This window comes from Oryza glaberrima, chromosome 5 (assembly GCF_000147395.1).
Source record: "Oryza glaberrima chromosome 5, OglaRS2, whole genome shotgun sequence".
Taxonomy (NCBI): Eukaryota; Viridiplantae; Streptophyta; class Magnoliopsida; order Poales; family Poaceae; genus Oryza; species Oryza glaberrima.
The window spans coordinates 21,287,214-21,297,873 of NC_068330.1; the positions used below are offsets into that span (position 1 = coordinate 21,287,214).

Here is a 10,660-nt window from a genome sequence, read left to right on the forward strand (position 1 = left end):
ATGAAAATTTTTAACACAAAAATCACAAAAAAAATTTGTAAACACGTATGAGTAAAGACTCTTATTAGGTTGCATGCCTATAAGAAGTAGAGATGTGAAAATTAGAGTTTAATCCTATTGAACTTAGTGGATTGTAGGTTGCATCTAGATTTTTTTTTGTTAAATCGGTCTTTTCGGATAACCGAGGAGACTAACCGAATTAACTTAACAAAATTCGGTCTTTCACTACCTAGGACCGAATTAATGACCAATTTTCTCGATCTCGGTTTTTTCGGTTCGGTTTTTTCTGTCCACCCCTACAAAATAGCATCAATCTAATCTCAAAACCTAAACACCAATCCCAAAACCTAAACACACCAGCCAATGACACACCTGCCCCACCCAACATATAAGCAGCAGTACCGAACGAAAGCTAAAGAAGTCCACACCGCGTCAATCGCCCCAACAAACTCGTAAAATAACTAATCAATTCAACAGCTTCCTGGAATCTGAAGAACAAATGTTGTAGAAGAGCACACAGCGATTCTGACGAGGACCAAGGTCGATCTCTAGAAAATCTGTGCTCTTCTGCGCGCTAGCTAGTGTAGTGCTGTGCAATTGCATATGGGCGGGATGGCGCAGGCTACAGATGAGTCGCCACCTGGCAATTTTCCTCTTCTTTCTCTGATTATCTCGTACGTTGGACCGATCGACGAGTGGTTCCAGTCTTCCAGAAATCAAGCACGGCGACAACTAATATAGCTGTCGAGGAATCGGTCCTGTATTATTCACTTCGGTTTTTAATCTAGACGCTCTGATGGATTGATTAACTGCGTACGTGGTTCAAACTCTACTGTTGATTTGCACCATAAGAGACGTGTGCTTTAGAGTACTACTCTTTGGTTTCCTTCAAGTCACGACCAGTTCGTTATCTTTGCCCGATCATTTTGCCTTTCTGCTCGGTTATTCGTAACGCGTCGACATAAGTATATCTGATTCGTAACTGTCTCCATCTTTCGTTACATGTAAACGAAAAGAAAACTGATAGCCTATCATGCGCGCCAAGCTATGGCTTACCTAAGCCAACGCACGCAGCCACCCCCTACCAAACAGAAGCTTCTCTCTCCCTGGCACCACAACTAAAAGCACGTACAATAGCAGACTATAAACCAACTATAAACACATTTCGATGAGATAAAAGAGAAGAGAGAGTAGCAACGAGCTACAGATTTGTAGCCAGCTGCAGCATGGACTCCAAGATACATTTGTAGCCAGCTGCAGCACGGGTTCCAAGATACATGTGTGTATGACAGGTGAGACCATATATTAATTATGTAGTATATGTTTATAGCTAACTAATGTACAAATTGGCTATTAAGTTGGCTATAGATGATTTGGAGCCGGCAGTTGGCTATACTATTAAACTTGCTCTAAGAGCAGGTACAATAACATGCTATAATTAAGTTAGCTAAAAGCATATGTTAATAAGATAAGAGAAGCGGACTACAGATTTATAGTCAGCTGCAAGCCTATAGCACAGACTTTAAGATGTTGTGCGTGTAATTAATAATGATGTAGTTAACGATTGTATAAATTAACTATTAGATTGACTGGAGATGATTTACGGCTAGTAGTTGATTATATATTATTAAACTTGCTCTAAACAACGGGAGAAGCCTTCTAGATCAGCGTGTTGAAAAAAAATGGCAACAGCCAACGCCCAACGGAACCGCCCAAGCCCACACGTCGCGTTTACCTCTCCAGCACGGTCACTGGCATGTGGGCCCATGAGAAAGTGGGACCCACATGTCAATCTGTGTCCGCCCCACTACCGCCTCTACAAAAGCAGAGCGCGCGCGGCGGCGGCAGCGGCAGCAGCAGCAGCAAATCGATCGTTGTCGTGTCTCGCGAGATGGAGGCGCTCGCCGGCGGGAGGCCGCTGTCGGGACGGGCGCGGCAGGTCGGCCGGAGCAGGGAGGAGGAGCTGCTCGGCCTCCTCTCCGACTTCTCCGGCGACAGCGGCGAGTTCGGCCGCGAGCTGTCGTTCAGTGACCTCGTCGTGGTCGAGGACACGGCGAACAACCCCAGCCCGAGAGGAGGCGATGGTGGTGGTGACAGGGAAGCTCCGACGGCGGCGGCGGCGGAGAACGGCCAGGGGAGGCCGTCGTCGTCGTCCGAGCAGGAGGAGGCGGCGGAGGCGGCGTCGAGGCGGCAGCAGCAGCAGCAGGCGGCGGCGGCGGCGAGGGAGAGGAGGCTGCGGAGACGGCGGAGCGACAGCAGGGGAAGCTGCGGGGGCAGCGGCGACGGCGTGCTGCTCAACTTCTACGTGCCGGGCCTGCTCACCAGGAGCATGACGACGCCGCGGCCCGCCGCCCGAGGCACGCTTCCCGGCGCCGCCGCGGCCGCGGCCGCGCCGGCGACGGCGGCTGCCGGCAAAGCTAGGTGAGTGGCTGTACACTGTACACGGCGGAATTTCCGGCATGGATGCAGACATGCAGGGATACGTAGCTATACATATACGGTGAAGTATTAATTATCTTGGAAAGGAAATTTTGCATCATTGGTGGTTGGTATCATATAGGAGTATACATGTCAATTAACAGAATCAATCATGCAGTCTGATGACCCTAGCAACAGGAGTCAAATTAACTCTTAATCATCTTGAAATCTTTCTCCAATTATGAGATTATAATCATCATGTAGTAGCTGTAGATTTTGCTAGTGAGGCCAATTATTCCACATTTACTACAACTGCATTAGATCCAACTCTTTTCTTCTTTCTTTTTGATCTGCATTAGATCCAACTCTACTTATATTGTAAGACGATTACATTCTTTGTGGAAACTACATGTGTCATCTAGTCACCGTGTTCTTTCCAAATTCCAGCACAGATCAGTCATAGCCCCTATAGAAAATCCAGTGCATGGGTTGTACCATTCTTTTTAAGTGAAACAGCACTAAAAGGAGTAATCAGTACATGCTCCTTTTTTTTTCTTTGTCAGCATCAATTTCTTTTACAATTCCAAGCAACACTAAGTCCTTTTAGACCACATGACCCTAAACATCCTTTTTGACTTAGCCAGCTTACTGAGTCAAAAATATCGATCAATTCGTCACCAGGAAATCAATGAAACATGGGTCAGGGGATGACAATCTGACCAAAGCATCCACAGGATTTATTTGACTAAAATGTGTTAATTTTTTTCTAGCATAAATAAATTACTATCTTAGTATTTCAGATGCTGGACTGACAGGCAATATCACTGTAGTAATTAATGGTTGGCCAGTAGAGTAGCATGCATGATATAACAACCACCTGAAAATTCTGAATTTTTAGACGATGGAAGCAACTTCTGAGCCTGAAATCTGAATTTTATCTGAACTTTCAGGATGGATGCGCCTCTGGCCGTCGGATGCTGGCCGGCGTTGTGGGGCGGCGGCGGCCGCCGCGACCGCCGCAAGCCGGCGAAACCGGCCGCCGGGAGACGGGACACCAGAGTGGTGACAGTATGAGCCAAGCATAATCGATCTACTCCTTCTATTACTACTAGCAGAGCAGATAGCTTTGCTTAATGGCTTTAGACTTCAGTTGAGATGTTCCTTTCCTCTTTGTAAATATTCCTCTACTCGTTTTTTTGTAGACCGTGACACTGGGTGGGTCGGTTTGTGTGGACAGTGAGTGAAGTTTATTGGAAATTTGGGATGATCGTGACGTGTCAACTGCAGGGGTAGTACGGTTTTGTGCCTGGATTCACGGCTTCTTCTTACACGTTTTCCATCAGCGTATTGCACAAGTGATGATAGTACATAGTTGAGAGAAAAACGTGGCAAGGCCTCTGCATCTACCTTGAGCATTTCCAAAAATGCTAACATTTAAATCTAAAAATGTTAGTATTAGGGTCATATAAAAATTGGGCAAATAAATTACCCCGCCCTCTAACAGCGTCTCTGAATTTGGTTTTTTAAACGGCACATCATTCGTGTGGAGGGCACAACACTAAGAACGTGGAATTGAGATTCTGTGACTTAGTCATTCCCTAATATCCGTGTTTTTTTTTCTCTGACTTAAGTCGTATAATTTTGAGTCACTGACATATGGATTCTGTTTGTTGTGGACTCACTTGCCAATGACCTTAGAGCATGAGACAGTGTTGGTTTCTCGTGCATACGCTCACTATTGGGGGCATCCATCCCTACCTCAAATCTGGCTTAATGATTTGGTTAAATTGAAAATACAGATAATTTGGGATATTTTTTCGCCAACACAGAAAATTTGGGACTGGATTTAGGCATTTGTGGGAGAGGTGATTTTGGCCTTAATTCACAACAATTATAAAACTGCGAAAGATGCTTAGACCTCCCTGGGAAATGCTCTCATAGAAAAAAAGAAGAGTTTTAATAAGATCGTTAGAAAACAGAAGCAGCTTTTCTCTCGAGTTCAATGCGTGATGTTGTCGTGTGAAAATTGAAAACCGAATGTGAGTGTGGGAGTGAGTGAGTCACCGAGGAAACGGGTCCCTGCGAGTGGGACTGAGTTAAAGCTGGCACGACACGACACCACACGACACCAGCGATCGCTGTAGCGTGCGCCGCATTCCGCCGGTTTTGCAGGGACAGCCACGTCCAAATTCGAAGCTGAAATCAGGGAAGAAGAAAGTTGTATAGGAGAGGCGCACACGGGCCAATTTCGGCGGCACCACGCGCCCTCACAAATTTGGCAGGCAGCCCATCGAATCGGCATGGGCCATGGCCCTCCCGTTCCCGGTGCCCCGCGGCGCGCATTGGGCCGTGACTTCCACCGCGCACGTTTTGGTGGGCTTCACTGGTGAAATGGCCCGCGTTGAACAGCCCCGCACCCCCGCGCCGTACAATGCAGCATTTCTGAGGAAGAAGTTAACCTTGGCAACGGTATTTTCTCTCTCCTAAAATAGGTGAAGTTTTATAATTAAATAGGAAAATGATATGACTGGTCAAGAAAATGAAGTAGAAGAAGAATTTGAATGATGTAAGATTGTGATTGATTAAGAAGAAAAGGCATACGACGAAAACCTCAGATTCACTTCTATTTGGACATAGCTGGCACCGTGGTAACACATTCACACGGTAATCACAGAGATAGAGCTGGTACACATATGTACTGCTCCTAATTAAGTAATTACTACCAGGCTAACACTGTCTTTCAGTAGCAAACAAAGCTTAAACACAGTACTACAGTACTTGCCATGTATGACCCCGCCGCCGAACACTTGCCCGTAATACCAGTCCCCAACGGCTAGTTTCAACCGTTCACTCCGCCCGCGTCCGATCCCAGCCGTTGAATCCACGCCGCGCCATCCCGGCCGTCGATCCTCTCGACCGTTGGAGGCGTCGCCCTCCGCTCCGGATAAAGCTCGAGCCCCCCACCGCGCCGCTCCTCCCACGCCAACGCATCTCCGCGTCTCTCCTCTCCGATCCAAGCAAATCAAGCAAGAACAAGAAATTTTAGAGAGAGAGAGAGTTGGAAGAGCGAAGAGAGAAGAGGAGGAGGAGAGGACGGTCGCCTGCTTCGGTCCGGGAGGGAGTTCGCCGGAGTTCTTGGCGTTCTTGGAGCCCGGAGGAGGAGGAGGAGGAGCAACAAGAGGCCGTACGCATGGCGACGAGGCACCAGCGCGCGGCTGCCGCTCCGCAGCCGGCGAACAGAGGTGAGCGGCGGTGGCTTTGTTCTGTGTTCTTGATTTGGGCTCTTTGGGGGGACTTGCCTGAACTTGGGGTTCTTTGGGGTTCCAAGCTACGGATTTTTCTGTTTGATGTTCCGAATCTGTACGATTCAAGCGGAAAATTTTGAGTTCTTGGTAGTCGAGTCTTGCTTGGTGAGAGTTCCAGGTCTGTTCGAATCCTTCTTCAAGAACGGATTTATGTTGCGAGGGCCAACTGATTCCAGTTTCCATCCTTTCTTGCCCGATTCATGCACCAAGAACGGATTTTTGATGCTGCCCTTCCTGTGTTTGATTAGGTTTTCTTGATCTGCTTGTTTCGATTTATCCCCGTGTAAACGCAACCCCTGTTGCTAATCTTCTTCTCCGGCGAATGGGCAGGTGCTGCAGTCGCAGCGGGGAAGCAGAAGGCCGCCGCCACCGCCGCCGCCGGCCGACCTGGTGCGAGAAACCGGCAAGCCCTCGGCGATATCGGCAACGTCCTGAACGCCCATGTGGTCGACGGGTAAGGAGCAGCACGACATCATCGTCGCCAACCTTCCCCGATTCGTTCTTCCTCTCGTTTCCTTCTCTGAAAACCTCGTGTTCTTCTTGCAACAGCAAGATCCAGCTGCCGGAGGGGATCAATCGCCCAATCACCAGGAGCTTCGGCGCCCAGCTTCTAAAGAAAGCTCAGGAGAACGCCGTTGCGGCGAACAAGGTACGGAGTGAGACACACCCCCCTTCTGTTTCTCGTGTTCTTCTTGCGAATTCAGAGCGGTTGATTTGATCCCTGATTTTTGATTTTGGTCGCAGATTGTCGTGCAGAACCCGGCCAGGAAGGAGCCAGCTCCGAAGCCGGCAAAGAAGGTCGTACCCCGTCCGGAGAACGCCGCCAAGGCCAGCACCGGCGCCGGCGTCAACGAGAACAAGAAGCCGTCGGAGTCGGAGGGCGCCGGCAGCAGCAGCGGCGGTTCAGCCCTCAAGTACTCCAGGAAGAAGGTCGTGAACACGCTTACATCTGTGCTTACTGCTCGTTCCAAGGTGAGTGATCGATCGAACACCTGTGCTTGCCTGCTTATTTCTGCATAATTGCACTGTAGCTGAATCTGAATTCGATGTTGTTAATGGCAGCACGCGTGTGGCATTACTGAGAAGCCAAAAGAAGTCGTCGAGGACATCGACAAGCTCGACGGCGACAACCAGCTCGCCGTGGTGGAGTACATCGAGGACATCTACAACTTCTACAGGACAGCCCAGGTAAACCTCAGATTCTTCCATCTTCGTTTCAGTGAAGCTTTCCTCTTCAGATTTGTTCAGAAACTGACAGTGTTGTTCTTGCACAGCTGGAGCGCCGGCCGACAGACTACATGAGCAGCCAGGTCGAGGTGAACCCCAAGATGAGGGCCATCCTGGCAGACTGGATCATCGATGTGCACTACAAATTCGAGCTGATGCCGGAGACCCTCTACCTCACCATGTACGTCATCGACCGGTACCTCTCGCTGCAGCCCGTGCTGCGCAGGGAGCTGCAGCTCGTCGGCGTCGCGGCCATGCTCATCGCCTCCAAGTACGAGGAGATGTGGGCGCCGGAGGTAACGCAGATTCGATTGATTCAACAAGACGAACAAGAATCCCAATCTCTGCTTCACACTTGTGATGTAACTGAACAAAACTCTGCTTCGCTGCGGTGAACGGATTTTTTCAGGTTCAGGACCTCATCCACGTCTGTGACAACGCCTACTCGCGGCAGCAGATCCTCGCCATGGAGAAGAACATCTTGAACAGGCTGCAGTGGAACATCACTGTTCCCACACCTTACGTCTTCTTGCTCCGGTTCATCAAGGCCGCCGGAGGCGACAAGGAGGTAAAAAAAACAAGAAGAAGAAACAAAGAACTTGATTTCATTTCTGGTGTGCCATGGAAATTGTAACTGTATTCTGATCAGAGACATTGTGTCTTTTTTCAGCTGGAGAACATGGTGTTCTTCTTCTCTGAGATGGCGCTGAAGGAGTACGGCATGGCGTCGCTGTGCCCGTCGCTGGTGGCCGCGTCGGCGGTGTACGCGGCTCAATGCACGCTGAAGAGGAGTCCCCTCTGGACGAGCACGCTCAAGCACCACACCGGTTTCACCGAATCACAGCTCAGGTATTTTTTCAACTTTCTGAATTTCCATTTTCCCTGAAACCTGAACTTTCTGAACTTCCGTTTTTCCTGAACCTGAAGTTTCTGAACTTTTCAATGATCTGTAAACTAACTTTAGTTCTGATTGTTGGGATGAATTGATTGATTGCAGGGAGTGTGCGAAGGTCCTTGTCAACGCTCATGCTGCCGCTCCTGAGAGCAAGCTGAAGACGGCATACAGGAAGTACGCATCCGAGCAGCTTGGGCGTGTCTCTCTGCGCCCTCCGGCAGTTTGCCTAGCCTAGGATTAGTACTGTTCTGGATTCGGTTTAGACTGTGATGGAATGTCGTTCTTGACAGTATTTAAGATTCTTTCCTGGGTTTAGCTAATTGGATCAAGACAACTTGAGAGCGATTGTTGTTGGGTTTTTTGCGGGGTTACTCTGAACTCTCGAGTATACTCATGTATTCAGTACTGTGATACACCTTGGTGTAACTACTCTTCATAAATTCTTTTCATAAGTATGAATTGAATGAAAAGTATTCTTTTTTCATAAATTCTTTTATGTCTGCCAATTTACTTGCAAAAAGATGTGTGCTCAAGTATAATTCTGCAATGAAATCAAACTTTTGAGGCTACTGAAACCAAATGATTTTATAATTCTTAACTCTGCAAATAAGCCTGATTTTATAATTCAATGTTCCTTTTCTGAACTTGCACAGCCATAAAAGTTTCCAAATCACCATTTGAATATCTTTTTTTTTCTCCTGTAAATGAACTAGAAGAAACTTTGCTCTGGAAGAGAAACTTTGCTCTAGTGTTTAGATCCAAAGTTTGGATCCAAACTTCAGTCCTTTTCCATTACATTGAACTGTCATACACACACAACTTTTCAGTCACATCATCTTCAATTTCAACCAAAATCCAAACTTTGCGCTGAACTAAACACAGCCTCAGTTTCAAATAGAGACCAAACTAAAAGCTTATTTCAAATAAGTGGTTTCAGGCAAACAAGTTTCAGTTCTTGAACTCTGAAATGTAGTTGATCAGAGACGTCACGTCTCTGTAGGAAGAACCACCCTCTTGAACCGCGGCGCGAGAGGCCTCTCGCATCAGCGAAGCTCTCCTCCTCATCTCCTTCGCCTCTTCCGCCGCCGCCGCATCGGAATCCATCACCATCAGCCTCCTCACCGCCGCGGCGATCTCCTCCCTCCCGACGACGCCGCCGCAGCCGCCGCCGTCCCCGTTCTCCCTGAGGCCGTACCCGATCCTCCACTCGTCGGCGACGAGCCGGGCGACGATCGGCTGGTCGAACGCTATGGGGAGCGTCAGCATCGGCACGCCGGCGTGCACCGCCTCCAGCGTCGAGTTCATGCCGGAGTGGGTGAAGAAGCCGCCGACGGAAGGGTGGCACAGCACCTTCAGCTGGTCCGTCCACGGCACCACCATGCCGCCGCCGCCGCGGAGGATGTCTCGCGCGCCGGAGTCGCCGCGGAGCACCCACAAGAACGTGACCTTGCTGTCGGCGAGGCCGGCGGCGATCTCGTCGAGCTGCGGCCGTGACACCGAGAGGAAGCTCCCGAGGGAGACGTACAGCACCGAGCCCACCGGCTGCGCGTCCAGCCACGCCATGTATGGCTCTTCTTCCTCGTCGCCGGCGTGGTGTTCGTCAGCTTGGAGCGCCATGTATGGGATGCAAGGGCCAGCCGAGAACGCCGGGTAAGGGAGGTCTCGCCGGAGAGCGTCCATGGCGTTGCTCTCGAGTTCGTAGAAGGAGGTGAAGATGACGCACTGTGCTTTTCTGGCATGGGAGTAGGCTTCGAGGATGAGGTCTACCATGTTCTTGTTCGTGTGTGTGGGCTCAAGATCGCTAAACCTGATCGATTTCAGCCCAGGAATGTAGTTTCCGACCTCATCGCCATCTGCATCGGATCGAGCAACAAATTTTCATTTGCAACGAAATTTACGATCTTTCATGATGTTCAGAGCTTCGTACCGGCGATGTCGGTGGCCGTGGGCAGGCGGTCGAAGTGATAGTGCACGGAGAACATGGTGGCGCTGAGCGGCGAGAGGACGCACACCGGCAGGCCCCTCCGGTTGCCGACGCCGACCGCCCACGGCAGCACGAACGTGTCGGCCACGATGGCGGCGGGCGGCGGCGGCGCCGCGCCGAGAGCGAGGCGGTCGAGGAGGCGCTCGAACGGCGCCTCCATCCTGGTGTACACGGCCCGCACGAACCCGAGCATGTCGCCGGCGCGGCCGTGCTCGGAGGGCACGACGTTGGGGATGGCCTCGAGGCGGACGCCGCCCTCCGCCGCCGCGGCCGCCGCGCCGCCGAGCAGGCCGAGCCACTCCTCGGTGACGACGACGGTGGCGGTGACGCCGTCGCGCGCGGCGAGGATGCGGCACAGGTTCAGCATCGCGTTGACGTGGCCGCGCCCCGGGTACGGCACCGCCACGACGTGGCACGGCGGCGGCGGCTCGGCCGAAGACCCCATTGCACGCACGGCGCGGCGGCGGCGGCGAACAAGCTCGGAGCTGCACAAGGTTCACGAAGTCGAAGCGAGAAGCGAGGTTCTGAACAGTGAGACATGATCCGCCATGGGAGTCCGTGACCTCGGCACCCGCCGCCACCTCGAGAATCGTGATGATTCCAACGCTGGAATCACGTGTAGTAGGCCAACAAATTCTGGCCAACCTGGAGCCCAAGGCCTTACTTAGCCTAATGGGCCGGCACTGTGGGCTTTCGACTGGACCATAAGCTTTGCGGGCATTGTGGGCTTTGCTTCCCAAGCTTCAACTTCAGAAGAGCAGTGTTTGAAGGGTTTGTACTTAAAATGTGTGAGTTGAGTTTGGATTTAAAATTTTATGAATTGATATTTAT

General features: G+C 50.6%; 3 protein-coding genes across 3 annotated transcripts; 2 read left to right on the forward strand and 1 right to left on the reverse strand.

Annotated features, from left to right (window-relative positions):
* The first annotated feature begins 1,756 nt into the window (after positions 1 to 1,756).
* Positions 1,757 to 3,939, forward strand: LOC127773949 (uncharacterized). Its single transcript, XM_052300195.1, has 2 exons — positions 1,757 to 2,421; positions 3,369 to 3,939. The coding sequence occupies exons 1-2, from the start codon at positions 1,757 to 1,759 to the stop codon at positions 3,490 to 3,492; spliced, it is 789 nt and encodes a 262-aa protein (XP_052156155.1). The 3' UTR covers positions 3,493 to 3,939.
* Positions 3,940 to 5,398: 1,459 nt separating this feature from the next.
* On the forward strand, positions 5,399 to 8,333 carry LOC127773948 (cyclin-B1-5). The gene is made up of 9 exons (XM_052300194.1): positions 5,399 to 5,660; positions 6,054 to 6,177; positions 6,273 to 6,372; positions 6,468 to 6,695; positions 6,786 to 6,911; positions 6,998 to 7,246; positions 7,360 to 7,518; positions 7,621 to 7,799; positions 7,948 to 8,333. Exons 1-9 carry the CDS (start codon positions 5,609 to 5,611, stop codon positions 8,078 to 8,080), a joined length of 1,350 nt encoding a protein of 449 aa, XP_052156154.1. The 5' UTR covers positions 5,399 to 5,608; the 3' UTR covers positions 8,081 to 8,333.
* Positions 8,334 to 8,451: 118 nt separating this feature from the next.
* LOC127773947 (UDP-glycosyltransferase 87A1-like) lies at positions 8,452 to 10,370 on the reverse strand. Its single transcript, XM_052300192.1, has 2 exons — positions 9,773 to 10,370; positions 8,452 to 9,698 (listed from the first exon to the last, which is right to left on the reverse strand). The coding sequence occupies exons 1-2, from the start codon at positions 10,272 to 10,274 to the stop codon at positions 8,794 to 8,796; spliced, it is 1,407 nt and encodes a 468-aa protein (XP_052156152.1). The 5' UTR covers positions 10,275 to 10,370; the 3' UTR covers positions 8,452 to 8,793.
* Positions 10,371 to 10,660: the final 290 nt, after the last annotated feature.

Excerpts from the sequence above, each read along its gene's own strand:
- LOC127773947 (XM_052300192.1), bottom strand. The coding sequence starts at position 10,274 with ATGGGGTCTTCGGCCGAGCCGCCGCCGCCGTGCCACGTCGTGGCGGTG. Across the intron at positions 9,699-9,772 it reads CACGGCCACCGACATCGCCG|ATGGCGATGAGGTCGGAAAC; the intron begins GTACGAAGCTCT and ends GATCCGATGCAG.
- LOC127773949 (XM_052300195.1), top strand. The coding sequence starts at position 1,757 with ATGTGGGCCCATGAGAAAGTGGGACCCACATGTCAATCTGTGTCCGCC. Across the intron at positions 2,422-3,368 it reads GCGGCTGCCGGCAAAGCTAG|GATGGATGCGCCTCTGGCCG; the intron begins GTGAGTGGCTGT and ends CTGAACTTTCAG.
- LOC127773948 (XM_052300194.1), top strand. The coding sequence starts at position 5,609 with ATGGCGACGAGGCACCAGCGCGCGGCTGCCGCTCCGCAGCCGGCGAAC. Across the intron at positions 6,696-6,785 it reads TGCTTACTGCTCGTTCCAAG|CACGCGTGTGGCATTACTGA; the intron begins GTGAGTGATCGA and ends TGTTAATGGCAG. Across the intron at positions 6,912-6,997 it reads ACTTCTACAGGACAGCCCAG|CTGGAGCGCCGGCCGACAGA; the intron begins GTAAACCTCAGA and ends GTTCTTGCACAG.